The 23,639-nt window shown below is 35.1% G+C and overlaps 1 protein-coding gene across 2 annotated transcripts in view; it reads left to right on the top strand.

Annotated features, from left to right (window-relative positions):
* The window catches only part of EDIL3 (EGF like repeats and discoidin domains 3), a 420,308-nt gene that overhangs the window by 272,142 nt on the left and 124,527 nt on the right, over positions 1–23,639 (top strand). For both annotated transcript variants that reach the window (XM_029218099.1, XM_029218098.1), the window contains 2 exons: positions 20,542–20,697; positions 22,125–22,269. In XM_029218099.1, coding sequence (XP_029073932.1) covers positions 20,542–20,697; positions 22,125–22,269 — 301 coding nt within the window. The remainder of the gene's footprint in view (positions 1–20,541; positions 20,698–22,124; positions 22,270–23,639) is intronic.

Below are 23,639 nucleotides of genomic sequence, written 5' to 3'. Positions count from 1 at the left end.
CGGGACAGTGGTAGACTCTTAGAGGAACTTAGATTAAATATAACTTTATCAACCTAAGTAGAATAATTAAATACTTCTTTTAAGGGCAGTCTTTTACTATTATTGCTATGGTTATTATTATTTTTCTTTTGGTGTAAAGATGATAATGAACTTTTAGAGAAAAACAAGTAAAAGTAAAATAAAAGGGTTTATATTAGATGAGGAAATCTTGCATATGATGGGAGGAAAACTGAAAACTCACCATTGTTATTCAATACGTACTTCATGATTGTGTTCAGAGTATTATGTTATTATGTTCTCTAATAACATCTTATTTTCTAAGTTATTTTTCTAAAAAGAAAACGTGTATCCCTTTCTTAAAGGAAAACCGTATCTAGGAGGCTCTGGGAAGTCTAAATATGTACCAAATATTCTTTGTTTGAGCATTAGTAATTTCCCTTGTCATTTAATTCTTTTATTTATATTCAGTCCTTCAAATGAAACATTTGAGTACTTTACTTAAACTCACTTATAATGAGCACAGTATTCCTTTAATCTTTCAGGTGTATGAGACACATGCCCTAATTAGTATTCAATTTCATTTTCCTCCTTGTCTTGATGAAATGAAAATTGAAATGGCCATTTTTAAATTTACACACTCAGCATGCAATTATGGATAGTACCACAATATTCTTAATTAGTTCTGAATTTAAGGGGTTAGTACAGTAAATTCAGTTAAACAAAAAGGTTTTTTTTTCTTATTTTTTTTTCAAGTTTTTCTGACCTTTATTTCCTCACCCAGATTTTTTTCCAAGTAATAAATAACCACCACCTTCAACACTAACTGGGTCATTAGCACCCTGGAATATCAATTTCCTTTTTGACTGATATGTCAGAAATAACAACTTTGCAGAATTATGGAAATATGCCTTGTAATATATAAAAATTAAAAGCTTATCTAAACCTTCTGGGAACTTTGCTCACTGAATCAGATCAGCCAGGATGATTATTTATTATTTATTTTAAAAGATAAATATTTTCTATTCCTGTTATTTTTCTCTTCTTTTTTTATAGCTACATGTAGTTTTCATTTATTTTATTTTATTTTATTTTTTTAATTTCCAAGATGATTTTGTTTGTATATGTTCTTTCTGGGATGCATATACATTGGATTTCCAGGCATTTATTTATTCATCCGTTCAACAAACATTTACTAAATGAGTGTCTACCCTGTGGTCTGTTCTCTACTGGGCACTAGAAAAAAGATAGTATTTGCCTTCACAATGCTTTCAATCTAGAATATAGAAAAGTAAGCAAACATAATAGTATAACATGTGTAGCCTGGTCTTACATCATCTGCTAACCATTCTGTTTGAACCATAATATTTTATTATATCCAAACAGTCAATTTTTAATAGAGCTTTTGTTAAACTAAAAACTAGTTTGGCATATTTATAGAATATGAAAGGAGAGAAATTCCCATTACACTATATATTACATAGATATATTATTATATGCTGATCTATTTGATGGGTATATTAAGGCAAAGCCATAATCTTCCTTTGAAAGTTAGTTTACCAGTAGTTGTTTCAGTGCTAGTATTTTATCACAGAAAAATAGATCTTGATCTTTCTATTTTAAATAATTCATTACCCTTTTAGAAAATGTGAATATGAACTTAATATGTTCCTTTTCTATATCCCACAGAGTTTAGTGGGCGGTGGGGGGGGGTAGTTATTTCTCAAACTTTATTGTGCCTAGGAGTCACATAGGTCACTGGATAAAAATTAAAACTTCTGGATTGTCCCACAGACCTATTTATTGCAGGTCATCCTCAGACTGCACTGTAAAAACAGGGTTCATCAGCTCATAAAGCCTGGTTTTGTACTGCCTGAGATACATTAAAAATAAATAAATAAAATGCAAAAAACACTTTTGCTTGATGATCTGAGCACCCTGTTGTTGGAACTGCAAGTAGTGATAACTGCATGGGTGGAAGGAGAGGAAACGACAGTGAAGAAAAATGAGGAAGAATAGTAGGAATTATGTGACCCGCAAAAAGTCTGTAAACTAGAGGGAGGCAGAACCATGTTGTATATCCTAGTCAGAAGTGCGTCCTCCCTTTAGCAGCAATTCCTAAGTAGTCATTATTCATTAGTCATAATAAAGTCTTTAAGTATTTTCAACAGTTAGTGTTCTTAAATGGCTGTTAGATTCTTCTTTGTTAGAAAAGTTTAAATACCCAAAAGCAAGACCATCTGACTTTTGCATTTTAAACAAAATAATAGTTAGTGTGGAATACATGGACCCAAAAGAGACTTATGTGAGCACAAGTTATGTTACAAGTTCACATTTCTGGAATATAAATTTCATATGTGGTGGGGTTTTTTAAACTTTGTGAACTAGGTATTTAAAATGCTGCAAAAAATAGAGTAATCATATATTTCATTTCAAAAGCCTATATATAATATGTTTGAAGACTTTTTTGGTACTTATAGGCACCTGGAGCTCCTTGAAACACAAAAACCGTTTTTAAAATCATAAAATTAAAAAGTTGATTTTTTTTCCAGGTTGTTTTCTAGTTACAGAACCTGAATTGCACAGAATCGAATCTGTCTTTACTACTTCTTCATTCAAGTAGAATATGTTTTAGCCTGTTTTTTCCTGAAAAAAACTACATTCTCAGATACACTCCCATTCATACTAAACATCTAAGGTTAATTACATCTAGACATTAATATATTGCTTCTAATCATCTTTGTTTCAAATAGTAATCTTGTATGGAAAATTACTATTTTCCTTTAAGTTGTTTATTAGAAGTGAGCTTCTACACATAGTTGTGTATGCTTTTAAAAAATGTTACTTTTTAATGTTTAAAAACAAAAAGGCACTTAGCATTAAGTAAAAATGGCATGATGCATCTTTACTGAAATATATTGATATATTTATCAATATATTTATTGATAAATAAATATATTGATAATAAATATATTATCAATATATAATACTGACAATAAATATAGTTAGTCTCTAATTATTTGGTCATTTACCACATTTATACTAATACTAGTGCATATTGCTTGCTTATTTTCTTTAATGGATGTGTTTTGGATCTTAACTCCAGATTCTCTGAGCTATGGAATAGATGACTAACCAGATAGCAATTGTTCTCTAATATAAAAGAAGCTGCATTGGGAATCTCTTTTTCCTCTAAGCTGCTTCCTCTCTTTCAGCACCCAAGACCTCATTGACCTGGATTTCTTGCCGTTGCTCAATTTCACCTGGCTGTTTGCTGCTGTTATGGTTAGGCATATACACTTCATGGTTTTTCTATTGACCATCTACCAACCTTCTTTAGATTCAGCTCCTTTGTTGCCTTTTCGATAAAGTGATTCCTGAAATTCCTGCTTTTTATCTCCAAAGCCATAAGTGACTACACTGTCCTTTTTTCCCACTCTGCCAACTATATATTTCAATCATAGCAGCTAATATACTTAACATAAAATGGTCTTTGTTTACCTTTCTCCTATGTCACTTGAGAGTTAGTATTACACCTGATTTAAGTCTATTTCCATAGCACCTTGAATTAAAAAAAAAAAAACTGTGTTGGATAGATGCAGATAATTGATAGAAGAAAAGAGACTGCTGAACAAAATAGATCGGAGAGAGATATTGGTTGTTTTCACATGGTAATCATACTGCATTGAGTGGTACTGAGAATGTCCAAACAACTTAGCTCATCTCTGTGTTCAGCTGTTATATACTTACACGTGAATTGTGCCCTCTAAGCATGATCCCATTGGTGCCATATGGGATCTCCACAATATAAGGAATTCCTCACACATCTGGGCAGCAGAGGAATGAAGCTTTCTGTAATTCCAGTGGCCCATACTTTCCTCCGTAACCACTGCAAACCACTTTTATATGCAACGTTAGATGAGCGTGGGTAATATTTGTAAGGTTTTTGCCAGGAAGTCTGCTAATTAAGCCCGGAGTGCCAAACACCAAAATTTTTATCTTCTCCTATCCTGGTTATGTTCTGTTCCAGAAATGTTAAAGAAAAAACGTCTATTTTAACTTCTTGCAAAATTTTTATAAGTTTGTTATTATAATCACACCACCAGAGTTTGAAACTTTAGACATTACCGTTGTTAAAATAATCATATTATTTTAATGTCTCTCTTAGTCTCTCTCTAAGATTAATTTACCATAGAGAAACATTTAAAGTACTAGTATTTCCCAAGCTTATGCTATATCATTTTTGCCCTTACAGAAATGTCAAAAAAACCCCAACAAAATGTATTAGTATTATTCATAAAATATAGAATATGAAGAGTTACAGGGAGTTGTTTTAACACAATTTTTAGCATCTATTAAACTGTTAGTAGATAATTCAGTAAAACACTCATATATAAAAGACTTTTTCATTATACGTACTTGCTATACATTTTGGCCATGAGGAAAACATTTCCAACTTATCTGCTGTATTTACAAAGGTTGAGATTTTTTTTTTTTTGCGGTACGCGGGCCTCTCACTGTTGTGGCCTCTCCCGTTGCGGAGCGCAGGCTCAGTGGCCATGGCTCATGGGCCCAGCCGCTCCGCGGCATGTGGGATCTTCCCGGACTGGGGCACGAACCCGTGTCCCCTGCATCGGCGGGTGGACCCTCAACCACTGCACCACCAGGGAAGCCCAAAGGTTGAGATTTTAAATGTCTTGTGGTTCGTTTAGTTCCCAATGTCTCATGAATATTACCAGAGTGATTTTTTTTTTTTTTTTTTTTTTAGTTTATGATACTGGTAGATTGAAGTGGAGATCATCTGAATTGATTGAAAATAACTCTCTGTCATGGAAAAAACAAAACATTCAAAGTTTAATATCTCTGGGTTTTCCAATCTACCTTGATCACCTTCATAGCAAACTTACTCTGGTTCCCTCTTCAAATCTCTTCACGTGACCATCTGGGCAGCCTCTGGGCTATATATCCCAGTTTATGGCACTTAGGACTAAAGGAGACAGAACCCTAAGTTCCTATCATCTTTCAGTTTCTAGTAGCTTTTCTCCGATGTTACCAGACGCTCTCGTGAACGTCAGTCTGCTGTGCCTGTGGATCCAGCTTCAATCCAAGGTGTTAACTGTGCTTATGAGACCTGCCCATGGGCGATTTTGCTTATGAGTCCGCATCAGCTACTGCCTCCAATGCAACAGTTCGTTCTGAAAGGACTGCAGCAGCACCTCCTGCAAGGGCAGAGGAGGTCTGCTGGCAGCCTGTCCTGAGTCCTTAGTGGGGGTAGAAAGGCCGAGAAGCAAGGGGAAAAGTGAGAGTCTGAGCTAAAGGTTTGATTGTCTCTTTATGTTTATCGTCTGGGAACTAGTGGGATTACTATTTGGACTGAGCTGAAGGAAACCCTTATTTCCACTGTAGACACTGAACAAATTTATTCTGCCCCAAGGCCTCACTGAAAACCTCCTTGTGTTGTAAATGTGACCAAGTACCAAGCCACTTGGCCTGATTCTGAAAGCTTTAGTTTTTTGAGACAGTAATTAATTTGAAACCATTTCAATTTGGGGGATTTGGTTGTTGTTTAAAACTAACTGAATATGGTTAGATTTAAGTGCAGAAAAAGTTACTCTAGTCACTTATACTTTGGATCCAGCTGAGTCTCATTATCCATACTATTATGTATTAGCTTGAAAATAATCTAACAGCTAGCACTATATGCTGTTTCAACTACTTGGTGTATATTGAATCTGTAATTCCATGTAATTGGTATTGTTCTTATACCCATTAGTCAGATAGGGACATCTAGGCACGGAACGATAAATTGTCCAAATTGACTAATCTAGTAAATTGCATGGTTGGGATTTAAACACAGACAGCTTGTGTGAGAGGCCAGCGCTAAGCCATTCCTAACCTCTGTACTATCCTTACTTTGAAAGCTCTTGGAAGTGCCCTTTTATTTATTTATTTATTTATTTTTGGAGGTACGGGGTGGGTACTGGTAGTGGGTATGGGGGGAGTCTTGGATTTTCTTAAAGCTTTATAAAGTAGCTATTGTATTTTATAAAATTTATATCTGCCCATAAGCAAGCAGTGCGCCTCTAGGCTGGGGCAGTAGTTCTCAAGTGTCAACTACATAAAAATTACCTGGAGGGCTTTTTAAATATGGCCCCCATCCTTAGAGTTCCTGAATTAATAGGTCAGAGTTGGAACCCAGGGGACTACATAATAAGCAGACACCTCAGGTGGATTGTGATAGTGGAGATACTTAGGAAAAAACGTAGTAATCACTACCCTGATGGAGCTCACAGTCTAGCAAGGGAGATATACTTCTCCTTGAATGTGCCCCTTTCACTATTAGAAGCAACTTAATTAAATAAAGATGTTGGAGAATAGTATATTGTTCTTCCAAATGAGACATCAGTGTGGGATATTTTAAAGTAATGGATGGCATCAAGACATCACAATTCTAAGACCTAACTACTTAAGCTGCTTTGGTGATATTTTATTATTAACCTGCCTGTATGAGTTGTCTGCCTTAAGTGGAAACCCCATTCCTCCATGAACTGGAAATAGTAATGCTTAATCGTTTTCAAAGGATTTTTGCCTATGACGTGAGGCCTTCAATAATTAAGTCATAATTAAATAGTAAAAGGGTCGTAAAATAGCCACATCTCTGGAAGACCAGGCTTTAAATGTTTTATTTTTAAAACCTCAGCTGGGTCTTAGGAGTCTTTAAGGAAGAAATACTTATTCTCTATGCAACCAGAGTATAATGAAAACATCAAAAAGCTATTTACATTTTAATTATTAAAGGTGAATTTAGTATGTTCACCATTTTTGAGGATGACATTGAAGAGCTTATTCCAGTTGGAAGGGACAGGATGAACATAGTCACAGAGGAGATGGAGGGAACTCAAGGTACCACAGGGACTGGTTTACTATACTGAAAATTTGGGTACATGTGGGGGTGGGCAGGGTGGGTGGGAGGGTGCGGAATAAGAGGATAAGGGTCTGCAAAGGTAAGGAGACGTCAGAAGGTGAAATACATCAATACTGGATGAAGGTGGCACTTGATGGTTATTGAAGAGTTTTCAGCAGGTTATTAATACTGTCAGAACTAGAGTTTAGGAAGGTGGCATGTCAGTGGTGTGGTGCGTGTTATGTGTATACAACACAAAGCCTAGTGCTAACGAGGCTTTTAGTACAATTTTATTGAATAAATGCTGTGTTTAATGCAGAGGCGAGTCTAGGAGCAGGCACACCAGTTGAGAGGCTTTTATGGCTAACTGCCCAGAGGAGGACCTGAATGAGACTGGCAGCTGTTGAAATAAAAATAAAAGATCAAACTGTAAGAGGGTTTGAGGGTGCATCACTGACAACTGATTCAACTGTGTGTTATGGGAGGGGAGGGAGGAAAAAAGTAAGAAAAATTAAATTCCAGGGTTTTGAGCCTGAGCGTGATTTTGGTACCATTAACAGAAATGTAGAAATCAGGAAAAGGAGTTGGTCTGCTTGGAAAATGATGCAGATATTTTGGGCCCCGGTGATTTACCTAGAGAAAATAATATCCAGTATAAAGTTGGAAAAGTGAGTTTGCTCTGTATAGAGAGTAGAAGGGGATCAAGTGGACACCACCGCCAAATGACACGCTTCCTTATTACCACTGGCCACTTTGAGTCACAAGGCCACGCCTGTCCACATAGAGTTGAAATAGATTTTTGAGGGGACAGATGAGAACTCTAAAACAGAGTATCCTCCCACAGAGGTGAAAGTCTCTCTCTCTTCTATTTCCATTTTCATCAAAACAGTGTATAAGACCATAGCTTACCTGGGAGCCCCATTGCACAGGACCCTTCGGAAGAAAAGAGCTGAACTTTGAGCTTGGGAATAAGTGTATTCATTCTACACATTAACACCTTTTTCAGGACATTTCATTCCTGTACTATATGTTGGTTACATTTTCTCCATGTATTTGTTTTTAATGTTGTTATTGCTGTGGCTGCTGCTGTTTTCCCCAAAATTGATATATTTAATTAGAATAGTAGCTGTTTCAACTTAACATTGGTGTACTTAGCGTAGATTGTTTTATTTTGTTATTTTGGTTCTTGAAAAAATAACAAAGATCTCCTTTTTTTTTTGCCCACAAATGGGCTGTCAGATTTTTGCTTGTATTATGTGTTTAATGCTACTTTAAGTTTGAAGTATTCTTCTCTGAGTTTATAATAATAGGCTATATTTTCATTTTTCAGATTAAAAAGAAAGCTATGTTAAACTCAGGTCTCCTTAGTTACTATCATTAGCACTGCTATTAGAGTGAGTGCTGAGTTTCAAAAGCAGATGTAAATTTTTCTTAGTTTTCCTAGCAGGAGCCCAACCTAAGCCAGTATTTTTACATAATGGTAGCTTTCAAGAAGTTCTTTCAAGTGATTATCTTGTAAAACAAAACAACAAATAGGACATTTTGATAATTGCCAATGGATCTTAGCTTTTCTTTTCTTAGGAGCATTAACCCAGATTTGGAAAGATGTATGTAAATGTTGAAAGAAGAGTACACTACAAATTTTTTAGAATGTTTTCCTTAGTTTTGAATCTGCTGTAGATGAATCAGTATTTATTTAGCAGCTCCTATTTGCAGAGAACTATTTGGGCAATAGACATGTTTTCTGAGCCTATGTGGAGTTTATTTAAGTAAAGAAAACATTTCAGATGATCTTATGCAAAAAATTTTTACTTCATTGTGTGGACATTTGAGAGGGGAAAAAAAAGCTGTTTGATTTAATTCAACAAATAATTGAACTCAACGATGTGCTCTGGGAAGTGGGGAGAATTTATTGAGTTCCAGCCACATGGGACTTCTTGAAGGGTGTTCCCTTCTACTTCCCAGGCTTGGCAAAAACATCTTCCAAAGTGACCTCCAACTCCCTTTTAATTAATAAATTCAGTCATTCATTCATTCAGTATATTCACTGAGCATTTCCCATGTGCCAATTTCTCTTCTAGAGGCAAGTTTATCAAGGAAGCCTTCCATGACTCAGCTCTTCACCCTAGACTAGATACAGTTCTCATAATATATGTTCTTATAACTTCTTATTCTTTTTTGCTTGTTGCTTATAATTAAAGACTATAAAGGAGATTATTTTATTAAGTAAGCTGCATGAGGGTAGGGGGACTGTCTGTTGGCTCACTTTGTATTCTCACCAATCCCAGTGACTAAACCTTTAATAAATAAGAAAAAATATGCTATCATAATTGGTATCCCCAAGACCTAGAACAATTTTTATTTGCTCAGTATTTATTAAGTGAATCAATAAATAGTGTGAAGATAAGCCACATTACCTATAAATCTAACACAAGTAAAACACATTTGCGTAAGCAGTTATATTCTATGGTAAAGCAATATGGTGTTCAAGATCAGTGGTTCTGGATTCAACTGGCCACTGTCACTTTGGATAAAATTACTTAACCACTCTAAGGTACAACTTCTTTATATATAAAGTGGTAACAAAAATAGAGTGGCTTTTTAAGATTGTTGTGAATATTTTATAATGGATGTTGTCACATATTACCGTACAGCAAGTGATTAATAAATGTACATTCTCACTCACTTAACAAATATTTATTGAGAGTTGTAGCCAAGACTTTTAACTGTCTCTCAACATCCTTTTCGCCTGTTTCCATAGCAAGAGGATTACTAGCTAATAAGCATGTCTTACCTCAGAATAGAGTCTTATTCTGTATAAGATTATATATCTTATTCAGTGTACTATTCTGTATATTCTATATGAAGTCTTTTAGGCTATATTTCCCAACCTCCCTTTCCACTAGGTGTAGCCTTGTGATTCACAAATGGCCGAAGGCATATAAGCAAAAGCATCACAGTGTGGTTTCTGTGAATCTTCCTTGAGAGGTTGCACCCACATGCCCTCTTCTCCCCTCTTATCCCTTTCTTCATCCTGCTGCCAGAAACTCAGATGCCACCATCTTGGACCATGAGATCAGGGTTACGTACAGTGGCAACAAGATAGAAGGCACCCGGGGCCCTCCTGTATCAGCCCCTTCTGCCTAGTCACATGTTTACACAAGGGAGAAGCCAAATTCTTTCTTATTTAAGCCACTGTTAATTTGGGCTTTTGTCATTCACATCTGAACTGAATCTTACCAAATATGATTCTGAAAATAGCATATTCAATATTAGATCCAAGGCCAAATGTATTAGTGTCATAATAATTTTTAAGTGTTACATGTAAGTGCAAAGGAAGCTATTTAAAAGGAGACTTAAAGAGCAGATAAGCTTTCAGACTGCTCTAATAGATGAAAGGGGACTTCCAGATAGACAGACATAACAACAGAAGAATTACCTTTTTGTCCAGCCTCGCCAGACCCTCATTAGCTTAGTGAGGGCTCCACCTCCTGGGCTATCTCTCTTGCTCTCCTCGGGGTCTAAGATGACCATTCAATCCTGGCATGTGACCTTGGGGAGGCAACTTGACCTTTCTAGATCTAGTTTTCTGTTTCCAGTCACTATTAATTGATATTTTCTCTTTATGTCCATAACAACCCATTTGTCCCTTTATCATTTGTAATATTCTGCTTCGAATTACAGTTAATTGTGTGTTTTTCCTCTTTAGATTACATGTCCAAAGATCTTTTCTGTCTTTCCATTTCCCACTGTCTCTATCATCATGTTTGTAAATTATAGACATGTGGGACAAATTAAATCCATTAAATCAGAAGTGCAGCTGAAAATATAAGTTGCAAAGACATGGTAGGAATTAGTGCATGCCAGAGTGAAAGATGTGCATGTTTTAATTTGGTGGTGGGTAGGCAAACCACTGAAGGTTTGAAAACGAAGAAGTGATCTAAGACTGGAGAAAATCTACAGTTCAAGCTACCAAAAAAAAAAAAAAAAGTCAAGTGTAATGTACTTTGCCTTATTTTGAATGTCCTAATAACATGATTATAGTATTTTGTCATCAGAAATTTTATGTCACTTTTAAAATCATATGAATCTTAGAATAATGGGTGATAAAATGAACTGTAAAGCTAGAGTTATGGATGTAATTTTTATAGGCATAAATCTGGTCAGTGGTTAGTATGTGTAGCCCTTGACCATTAAAAAATAACTTGCTTTCTAAATTCCAGTCACACTCTAATGAAATTACAAAAATTAAAAAGTGATATTTTTCCATTTAAAAATAATTAATTCAAGGTTTCGAAAATGTTAGATCAAATTGTTTTATAGTATTTAGTTAGGGGAAGTGGAACAAAAGTTTACGAACAATACAGTCATTACATTTTTTAAAGATTGTCTAATTGCCAACATCTGTTCAGCAAAATTATTATTTTAAAATAATGAGGTGTATTCTGTTTTCTTCCTCCTAAATTTGAAATATTTTAATGTTTTGCTATGCAGATTTTTTTGGTAGTGGTGAAACTGTGTTTCTTTGAAAACATGTAAAAATATTATCTTTCTACCTTATCAAGGAGTCCATGTTGGACAAGAGTGCTGTGTGGGGAGTAGAGTTTTTTCTGTGCTTACCTTTGCCCTTTGTGTATTCGTCTCCTTACTTCTAAGGAAGCATAGATGACCAAAATTCCCCCATCATCTTCCCATCTTGGCCCATATGGGAGACCAGAATTATACAATTTATTTCTTAGGGTTAATATAAAGAGCAAAGATATAGTGTAATATGTATAAAAGCACTTTGAAAAGTAAAAGTTAAAGAAATGGAGTCTAATATGCCTGATCAGTGTGAATTAAAGAACCATTTTCTTATTTTTGTTGTTTTCCTACATTTGTAAAGGAGAAATTCAACTTTCCTCTTTCCTGGAAAGAATGGTACTGATAGCAAACAATCAAAGAATCCCTAAAGATGCTAGGCACCTAAGGGTCAACATCACCTTTAATACTCAGAAGACCCTGTGAGTTAGATAGCATCTCATTACCATTGTACAGATGAAGAAATTCTGGTTCAGGAAGGTTAAGAACCTTGCCCGAGGCCATGTTAGGAAGCACAGTGGCGCAACCAGTTTTCCAGCATGGGTTTTCAGAAGACAAACATTTTAAGTACAGTGATCTTCTCCCACCCTAAAGAAACAGAATTTCTGTTGTTCCTTCTAATACCCCTTGGTGGAGGCAAGCAATTTTGGGTCTTAGTGGTACTTACCACTGATCATCACCTAGAAAGGAGGGGTCTGTATGCACATCGTAAAGACATGCAGTACAGGACTTCCGACTGCAGGCTTTTGCTTCTCTTTGTTTCTCATCTTTCCAGTGTTCCCATAGCACCATCATTCTCCCAACACCTAATAAGAAGTCCCAAACTCAGCAAGTCCAGTCCCAGATGTTGGTTTGTTGTGAAAAGCTCTGACTTCAAATTTCAGGATTTATTTGCTCATAAAGGGATTCAAAATGTTCAAACAGCTTAGAGCATTTTACCTTCCATATGTTATTTAAAAATAATTAGATATTTAAGTGGAGTACCCATACTTTCCATAGAAATACAATGCAAATTACAAATTAATCCTTACCATAGAAGTGTATAAGCAGGCAGAAGGATTAAAAGATATTACTTGCCTCCTCCAGGGAGACTTCATTATAGACTGCAAAGAACCTTTTGTATCAGGCAGCACCTTAAGAGACTATGGAATATTGCCAGTGTGCGTCCGATTTTGGAGTCATATTAAAAACTTACTTTCAGCATGTCTGAAATTAGATAATCTGGTTAACTCAGGTAATAACATTCCTAGCAGCTACCTTTAGGTCTAGAGTAACAATTTAATAATAAGGAAAAACGACCAAGCACTATTTGGTTTGTCTTTTTAAACAGAGTTTTTGAATCATGAAGTTAAGTTCTCAAAAAAAGCCATGAAATGTTGTCTGTTTGGTTATTCAGAATATTTGCTGATATATTCCAATGTGACAATGAAATTTAATTTCTAAAACTATTTAATTTTATGTTTGAAACACAGATGGAAGAGTGTACTTATTTAGATTAAAATAAACCAGAAGTACACAAAGACTATAGAATACTAAGTTATTGCTTGGTAATGGCTGCTGCATCTGTGTCTCAGAGGTTTCCACTCCTTCTGTTTAGCCCTCTGATTTCTCTTTTTGGTTAATTCATTCATATTGCTCAATGCTAGAAAATAATATCCTAGAAAATTTGCCACTTTGTTTGCTAGAGCATATGTTTGCTTAGACTTTTTCCTTCGTTACATAAAAATGAAGAGTATCATAGTATTCTGCTTCCCAGAAGTACCTTTTAAGTTTTTATTATGTGATTTTTGTTTCTGTCTTGATGTTTAAGTGATCCCATGTCAGCATTTTAAATTTCAGGGCACTTACTGCCACTACCAATAATATCTTCATGAAGGGAAAGGTATAGAGTGTTCTCATAGCAAAACTTGGAAACTGTTCTGTTGGCATTGTTGTTTGTGTGCTAAAAACAAGCTGAAATAAGAAAAATTAGAGAACACAGGGGATAATGCGTTCTTCTCTACCTGCCAACCCTTCATCATCCTGGTTAGGGATATGAACATCAGGGAATTCTCAGGTTTGGCTAAGACTATACTTAAAGTAACTGAAGATCCAGTTGTTATTTTACTTTTCCTATTCCCTCAGTACTGTCCTCAGTCACATTCACTTTGAAGGCCACTCAGCGAGGTGGTTGAAGTGGAGGAGAGCATTCATGTGGACCTTAAAGTGAAATTCCTCCCCCTCGTTCCTGAGCCAGCTATTAAAAGTAATGCACCTGGGGCTTCCCTGGTGGCGCAGTGGTGGAGAATCCTCCTGCCAATGCAGGAGACACAGGTTCAGGCCCTGGTCCAGGAAGATCCCACATGCCGCGGAGCAACTAAGCCCATGCGCCACAACTACTGAGCCGGCGCTCTAGAGTCCGTGAGCCACAACTACTGAGCTCACACGCCTAGAGCCCGTGCTCCACAACAGGAGAAGCCACCGCAATGAGAAGCCCACGCACCGCAACAAAGAGTAGCCCCCACTCACCACAGCTAGAGAAAGCCCGTGCACAACAACGAAGACCCAACACAGTCAAAAATAAAATAATGAAGTTTAAAAAAAAAAAAAAAGTAATGCACCTCTCCTAACATCTGCCTTGAAGGTTTTTTTTAATTGATAAACTTTAAGTATTTTTCAACATGCTAATTTATCCCCCCTCTCTCACTCCTCCCCCCTCTCTCTTTTCTTGGTGGAGCAGGTGATTGCCCTCTTCACATCCGCCTAAGAGCTATTGCTGTTGACATTGGCCACCTATAGGAACTTAAGCAAGTCCAGTCTCTGGCCCACAGCCTCCCTCTTTCCTCTCCCCTTTATGGCGCACCCACTGCTCATGTGCTTGTGCATCAAGAATTTTTTTTTTTCCTTTTTGGTATCACCTCAGGCTTCTTTAAAAATATATAGATTAGCAAAGTGACCTTATTTTTATTATTTCTAATGTATCTTTATTGAGGTTAATGTTCCTACTCATGTAATGTCATCATTTTCTCTTTTAATTCCTCTGGTTTCTTCCCCATCTTCTATCTTTTCTTTGAGGTTTCTGTTTTTCTCCTTCCCTCCTTCCATCTTTCCCTCCTTCCTTCCTTCCATCTTTTTACTGAATCTATTCAAATTACCAGGTTTTTTGCAGACAATGACTCCTTTAATTCTTGCCCTAGCCATATAAAGTAACCAGGAAAAAGACAAGAAAAATCTAAATTTCAGAGCACAAGAATTAAAATCCATACCTCAGACCATGAAACTTTATTTATGAGGGTTCTGGGACTACCACTACCTTAATATATACTATTACATGAAACTTAATATACAGATTGAAGTCTTTAAACAAAATAGCCACAGTTCAGTTCATTCCTGAATATAAATACTGAAGGATATGAAGAAACTCTAGCCACAGCAAGTACCAAGAAGGGGGAGGAGAGTACAATATACTGAAAGCTCTTCAGAAATAGGGGGAAATTCAGAGGAAGCTGTTATGCCAGGACTCGTGGAACAGCTAACAGGTTACACCCATGATGGTGTGTGAATTCCTTCTGTTGCATACTATTTAGTGAATGAGGTGTTTCACTTTGATTGGAAATTTTCCCAGGTGCAAAGAATCATAAAGAGATTATAGTTTTTATGCTTACTTGCTTGTGTTCTTGTCCCATCTTTTTTTCAAAGAAGACAGTTGGGTTAATTGAACACATGTCAAAGGCTGACCAGCATTCAGAACAGTGGAGGGCAATTTAGGAGCCCTCTTATCTGGAGCTTCAGAACTAAGTATTAGATTAGTTAATAAAAACTGATTAAAAGAAAAAAGCATTTAAATTCTTTTTCATGTTTCTTAGATGAATCACACCCATGAAGCATTATTGATTTGTTTTTATTTTATTTGTTGCTTAAACATACTGGCAAAGTTATTCAAGCATAGAACCCTAGGTATTAATTACTTCCCCAATAATATCAATTGTTTTCAGTAATTTGCCTTTTCGAGGTTTTTCAAAGCTATTTCATGTTTTCATAGGCAAAAAAACCCTCTCCTTTCCCAGTCACATTTAGCAATTATGTTTAATCAAATTACATAATTAAAATAACAAGCACAACTTGAAAAAAAACAGGTTGAGGATCCAACACAACTGACTCACGGTTAGTGTGCGTTTCAGCTGGCAACAAGGAGAATAGGCCTGGCAGAGACCAGCCAAAGTGCCAGGATGTGCAGAGCAGTGCATGTGTTTAACAGTGGGGATGGAGTGTTAGTGAATCAGGTCGTTGGTGATACGGAGGTTGTTTAAGGGAAATTCTGTTATAACTAGGCCAGTCATATCAAAACCATGAACTTATGCACTGTTGGTCTGAGTTACTCCTTTCATCCTGACACACCCCAGAGGTCTTCCTCCTTAGACACGTTCATGATGCTTCCCACCCCCCAGGTCTCCACAGAAGATGTTAAAGATGCAATCGATAAAACTACTTTATGTTAATAAGATAATGTAAATTACAGGGGAGTCTAATTCCCTGTAATTTTTAACTAGAAACTTTTGGTAATAACGTTCCTGCATTTTTTCCGTAGCAACTCACAGACTACTGATTGTGTGCCCCAATAATCATGAAGTAAACAACCACTAAGTGTTTGATTTTAATATGATTTTCCTAATAATAAGTTATGAATCAGGCATTTATTTCTCTTATTGATTGATTGATCTTATTAAATTGATTGATCTCATTAAATTAATGGTAATTAATTGTATGTAATGGTACTCTTACATCAGATGGCCATACTTAAGTCCTTTTCCTTGAGAACAGAGGAGGAAATGAGAGGAACCAATGATCCCTTCCCCCACTTTGAATATCTTTTGCCAGCACTGATTTGAGGATGAACCTCCTTATTTCCTGGCACTGTTACTCATTCCCCACCTTCTGTCTCATTCCTCTTCTCTTATAGAAACTCAGCTTAGAAGAGTCGATGTGTAATCTTTCATTTCACCTTTCCTGGGTTGATTTAGACACATGAATTATGGGAAAGTGCATGATGTTATGTTGTATATGTATTTGTTTTTCAATTTACATAAATGGTGTTGTGTATATTTCATTCTGGTTTTTTCCACATTCTTATGTTTTTAGATGGTTATGTATGAATCCAGTTCATCACTTCTGACTCTCAGAAAGTATGCTTTTGTGTATGTGTGCAAAAGCACACACAGACACATGCATGTGCACACATATATTTTATATTTTAAATCTCTGTTCCTCTAGGGATAGTCACTTAAGCTGCTCTTCTTTGCTAACATAAAAAATTCTACAATAAATATGTGTGTGCATTTCTAATTGAGCACCTATGCAGAAATTTGCGGGGTCGGGGGAGGAATACCCAGGAATAGGTTAATTTTAATAACAACTCCCGCCATCACCAGAGGAATACTTCAGCAATACTTGATATTATCTCATCATTCTGGCTATACGTTGTTCACTATAAATTGCTCTTTTTATTTAATTTGCATTTATTTAATTAATAGTGAAAATTTAACTGTCGGAATTTCCTTTTCTCTGAATTGCCCTTTAATATGCTTTGCTCCGTTTTCTGTTGTTTTTTTCATCTCTTTGGAGTGTGTGTGTGTGTGTGTGTGTGTGTTTGTAATAACCCCTTGTATATTTCACATCAGTAGTTCTCAACTGAACTTGAAGTACCCATATGTCTTGTGAAGGCAGGGACCCCCCAAAGTCCCACCCAGGAAGTTCACAGGTCAACACTATTTCCACAATAATTGTAAGATTTTCTTTGCCATCTTCACTGTGTTTACATTTGTACTGTTGCCACAGAACAATGGCGAGTAAAATTGCTGGAGCCTTAGCACAAATCAAGACAGTAGCATCAAACTGTACTAGTAGTCTTTGTATTCACCCCCATTATGCAGACGCTGGAGGCCAAAAAAAAAAAAGAAAACTCCAGCTCATTTAAGAATGTCCTTGATGAAACAGTAACGATCATTAATTTTATTAAATGCCGATGTTGGCCATGTCTTTAATATTCTGCGTGATGACATGGGAAACACACATAAAGCACTTCTGCTGAGTACTGAGCTATGAGGATGATCTCGAGGAAAAGCACTTGGGAGATTGTGTGATTCGCAAGCTGAACTACCCCCTCCTTATTTGAACATGATGTTTACTTCAGAGAACAACTGACAAACCATGACTATTCATACCTGGATATTTGGCAGATATTTTCTTGAAAATGAACAAAGTAGTCCTGCCACATTAAGGAAAACAACTGACAGTATTTGTTGCTAGATATAACTTGAAATTTCAAGGGAAAATTAGAATTTTGGAAAAAATGTAACTGCCAGTGTGAGCTTGAGAGCTTCCAGTGTTTTAAGATTTTTTAATGAAATTGGTGGTGATATTAATGAATGTCACTTTTTGATATTATATAATAAAATGTGTAATCTTTTAGAGAGTCCACATAGTTCCGTGAGTCTATATTTTCCAAATGACCAATGCGTGATTTTACAAAACCATGCATGGGTAAAAGACCCATTCAAAGTGCAAGATAAACCAATGGATTTTAACATAACGAATATGAGACGTTCACTGGTAGATTTCAGATTCCACACTCCAATAATGCTAGATACAGGAGAACTCAAAAGCCTAAAACCTAATAATTGCTAATAATCCCTGAACCAGTATTCTATGAATCACTTTTTGGTTGTTATTTTTTATTTGATGAAAACAGTACTGATATTTAATTACAAATACCTACTAAAAGTAGATTCCACCCAAGTTGGGTGCTATTTACTCTCTGGAATTCCAGCTCCTTGAGATATATATTCAGAGCTTGTAAATATTAGAGCAAACAGGAATCTTTTAAAACATCATTTCTGATATGACTTAGAGAGAAACATGTACTCAGATTTTCATTTTTTGATTGTTACATAATTTAAGCTTCAGAAAATTAGTCTACAGCTCATCAGCTAAAATTCTAGCAGAGATAATTTGGCCATCTACAAGATAAAAGATAATGAAAAAGGAATGTTCAGCAGTATCAAGTGTGGAATTTGGCTTCCAAAATGGGAGGAAACATGATTTATAGTGTCCACTGTTTATGTTATATATATTAGAAGGATTTAGACTATGAAGAGTCTCCATTTGAAAAAAGAATGCTATACCTACGATAGTGGAAGAATATGGCTCTTTCATAGCAATGTGCTCATTTACCTAACATAGAGATAAAGCCTCTTTCGGAGGTTACCTTTACCAAATCTCACAGTTAAAATTACAAAATCACCCTTAGAGAACTAGTTGAGATAAAAGAGTAATAAGTAAAATTTACCTTCATGGGGAGTATTCTTTTATTTGTACCTCCAAACAAGAATGAGACATCAAATGTATTCATGTCAGTAATTTTGATGTTTAAGTATTAAAATGAGAAAAGCAAAATCAGATATATGAGTCAACTCACTTCGCACTGTTGCAGAAAAAAGGAACCACAGGCCCAGAATTTAAAAACAAAAATGTTGTTTATAGGTTTGCTTTACAAGAGTGAAACATGGGCATATGCTCACCAGTCAGAGGCTGGGGACCATTCACCCCAGTTCTTTAACTCATCCAAATTCCAGATTTTCTTTATACATGAGTAAGACAGAGACTCGTTTTATGAGCACTAGTTGGAGAAGAACCATCAGAGAGGGAAGATGAGACTTAGGGAAACTCAGAATAGAGAGGAAGGTGGACCATGCCATGTTAGCAACCTTTCAGAAGCTTGAAAGGGCACTGGCTACATGCAGGATTCAGGATTGCCCTTAACACATTAACACATTTAAAATCTATAAATCCAGGGAAATAAAACATTGTAGGTCTTTTAATGAGTCACAGTGTTTGTCTGGGGTGGGAACTCTTTAATGATTGCTTTCATAGTTCCAATTTTTGACTTTTTAAATGTATGACCTGTTTTTAATCATATAAAAACAAAAATTCTAGAGGCGCTGGTTTCTTCATGCACATCCTCCGCCATTTCAAATGTTAACTCTTATAGTCCCGTCAGAGAGTGGAAAATCCTTATCACTTACATGAATCTGAAGATTTTCTGGTTTTCTCAGGAAATGGTCTCTGAATTATTAACAATATTATAGTATAACAGATTTAAATTATTCTGATTTGTAATTGGTGGAGAGGAGAGCTTTATAGTGATTTGTCAAGAACATTGAAACAGTACCTTTCTACTGAGCTTAAGATTTTATAGACATCATAAAGGCATTTGAAAGTGAATAGAACAATTTTTAATGTTTGCCCTTATATGGAGAAAGTATTTTTCTTACATGGTAGCATTTAATGAATGATTATGTTGTGTCAAAAGGAGATTTCTATTTAAATATGAGAAAAATGTTGAAAAATTTATTAGGTGACAATTATGCTGCAGCAAACTATTGTAGGGTGATTTGGAATGGAGAGAAAATATCAGTTAGAACATCTCCATATAATGAAATGAGAAGTATTTGGTGAAAAACCCTCCATGACCAGTGTGTACTTACACAACCCATAGCAGAGACTACAGTATAAAGATTGAGAAACTGAAGATACTTTTGTACTTGTTTTTTGCCATCATTGTTGTCTTTATCTTTTCTTATTCTAATACTCAAACTTCTCGAAGAGGTTTGCATGTTTTATTTTAATGGAAATTTCTTGAAGGCTAAAGCAGTTGAGACACATTAACAGTTATATTGACATTAGTTTCATAGTAATGTCATTGAGGTTATTTTGAGAAGACAGCATTCTCATTTTTTACTTTGCTAACTCATACTTACATATCATAATCAACCAAATGCTTTCAGTACTTATATTTTGGGGACACATTGCCCTTTTCGAATCTTGTTCCTACATATTGCTTTACTTAAAAAAAAAAGTATACCATCAGAGAAAGACATTTTGAAGCTAAGCTTGATATATGCTTGTTTTGTATTATTTAAAATCTTTACTAATAAATAAAAATGTTCCATTTTCAAATTTGTTGTCAGCATCATTATCCTGAAAGCAATGAAATTATAGTTGATTATGCCTTGTCTCCTCAGATAAATTTACAAAGAAAAATGAGAGTTACTGGTGTGATTACTCAAGGAGCCAAGAGGATTGGAAGCCCAGAGTATACAAAATCCTACAAAATTGCCTATAGTAATGATGGAAAGACTTGGGCAATGTACACAGTGAAAGGCACCAATGAGGATATGGTAAGACTTACATGACATTATTAATTTGAAAGTAAACTCCCATAAATGATCGTGGATTACCAAATGATTACTGAATATTCAACAGAAGTCTTATGCTGTTGAAAATAAATTTGATTCTTCTAATCGGACCAGTGGTGTGGAGAGGGTACGGTGTTATCCCAAATTATCAATGTACAGTAGCTACCTTTTAAATCTTTCTCAGATTTTAACTGGTGGTCCTATAAACACTTTATCACAAGGTTAGCATAGTCCTGTGTATGAAATTAAGTTTTATTTTAACAACAGTCAGCTTTCAATATTTCATTTTATTGTTTTGACAGATTAACACTCTCCTTAATCAAATAAATACAGATCAAAACTATTATTTTTAAAGAAAAAATATAATTTTTAAAGAAAAACACAAAGTTATAGAAAACATAAATATCTTTATATACTTCATATTGGAAGAAAATTTTGTTATTTAGCAGAATAAAATATTTTAGAAGAAATGGATATAATATTCTATGTCTCCTTTGCCTTTTCATATGATATTTCTAATTTTTTAATTAGTTTTACTCCCAATTTTTAATTAAAAAAAATCAGCACTGCAGCTCATTCCATTTAAAACTGAGTCATTAGACTAGACTCTCATATATTTTATGAACGATTTTTTAAGTTACCTTCTTAAATGAATTTAAATAGGTTTTCTGATTACCAGGTTATGTAGAGGGTAAAATGAGAGTGAGATTTAAAGGAATTAAAAATAACACATTTTAGCACTTAATTTTTAGAGAGAAATTAGCTTTTCACTGGAGATATATATGAAGAATTAGGAGTCTCTTATCTGGGACAGACTGATAAGGAAGTAATCTTGAGGAATCAGACCCTAAAATGTCATAAATCTGATCACAGTATTAGAGAAACTGAGTGATCAGGAAGCAATAGTGAAGTCTGGTTCCTAAAAACAAAATGAAACAAAAAAACTATAATTACTAAGTAGCAAAATGAGCAGACAGACCCCTGTCCCAGATTAAGTTGAAAGATTAAGGTAGTCTGAAGGACTGGCCTTAAATTGAAACGACCATCATAGTAGGGTATAGATTAAGCCATAGGTCACAGTGGTTTACAGCTTTAATGAGGATTCTGTCTATAGGCCTGTTGTCATTTTTTAGGGAAAAAAGCATTATATTTTATTTATATCAATAGAAGAAAAATAAAATACTAAGGTTGTAGAAAGGTATTAAATATTGAATTTACAGAAAATTATATTTATATTCACTTCTCATGGCAAGGTGCTTTCTAAATGCTCCAGACCCCTAGATTATTTAATCCAATCTTTGAGAGATTACGTTGTGTATGTAGGATATAGGGTCAATATATGAAAATAGTTTTTTAAAAAAAGCTGTTGCAATTAATAATTTTAAACTCTATGTTATCTCTTTTCATAGGTGTTCCGTGGAAATGTTGATAACAACACACCCTATGCTAACTCTTTCACACCCCCCATAAAAGCTCAGTATGTGAGACTCTATCCCCAAGTTTGTCGAAGACACTGCACTTTGAGAATGGAGCTTCTTGGATGTGAACTGTCAGGTGAGTCTCATATTATGTATTTCTGTACTCTCTTTAAAGGAAAAAAAAGTATATTTGTATGTAATGTGTTACGAACTTGCAATTTTTCAGCACTCGTAGATGTTCATTTCTGCTACAAAATGTCTAGGGCTTGGTTCAATGAGAAAGAGAGAGAGGAGGATAAACAAGTTCTAAAACACGCTACAGAATAGAATTAATGTAGAAGGGGCAATGTATTTCTTTGAGTGGTCAAAGAAAGTACAACAAATTTTCATTGGAAACTTTTGTCAAATATAAATGTGCCTTCTTGATTTTAATAGTAACTATGATTTATGTTTTATGACAAAATTTCAGTAAAAACTGGAATCTGCCTGACTTCATAAATTGCAGTTACATTTAGGCTATATGGCATAGAAAAGTAAGCTTTATCTTTGTACATCTACCATAAGAATTTAGTTTTGTCTTTTTTTTTTTTTAGGTTTTATGAAACATGTAAATTTATCATTGCTTCCAAGAGACAATACTTTACAACCAAGATTGCTACTATAAATTCATTCTTAGATCATTCTTCTCTAACAACCTCCTTATTGTACGAACAGTGGTTTTCAAACACAAAGATAATCTATCAAGGGACTCAGATTTAAATAATCCTTGTCTTCCAGGAGCATCAGGACTAGATATAAAGATGAAGACTTTATGAGTGGATCTCACAGTCATTCACTTTCAATCTAGCTAGATTCTGAACTAAACAGAAAATCTGTCTAGGCATTTCACTGTGCTATATTTTTGGTGGTGGTTCTTATATTTCTATCATCAACATTTACAAACTATCTTTGCCACTTTGGCCTGAGATTTTGTTCAAACCACTGTGTTTTTAAGAAAACTAAAAATTCATGTGTGCCCCACTTTTTAGTGTAACCTCCAAGTACGAGAGACTTTTGTCATACTTACAGAAGTGCCGTTTAGTTAAAAATAGGACACATCCCTGAAAAGAGACAACTGAGAGCTTTTTATTCATTTCAAAATGTTGCATATAGGTTAAAACGCACACTTTATCTATTTCCCTTCTTGGGTTTATTTGTGATGTTAAGAAAGGGAATGATTTTCAGGGAAACAGAAGTTACTATTAAAAAACAACCAAACTTTAAATGAACCCATTACATTCAAAGGAGTTAGAGACATTTGGGCAGATGAGTGAATCTATTGATATTTTAAGAATCATATTTTCATATTATATATGGGTGTCTTTTATGAAGCAATCAACATACAGTTTTAGTACCATTAATTATTGTAATGGGGATGTTTTCCTTATTTTGGTAATTTGAACTGGCTTATTGACTACCAGTAAATCTCAGCAGAATTATTGCTGCACGGTGTTTATATTGCATGTC

Source organism: Monodon monoceros, unplaced genomic scaffold (genome assembly GCF_005190385.1).
Source record: "Monodon monoceros isolate NGI ecotype Baffin Bay Population unplaced genomic scaffold, NGI_Narwhal_1 Super_Scaffold_12, whole genome shotgun sequence".
NCBI lineage: Eukaryota > Metazoa > Chordata > Mammalia > Artiodactyla > Monodontidae > Monodon > Monodon monoceros.
This window is presented reverse-complemented; position numbering and strand designations above follow the sequence as displayed.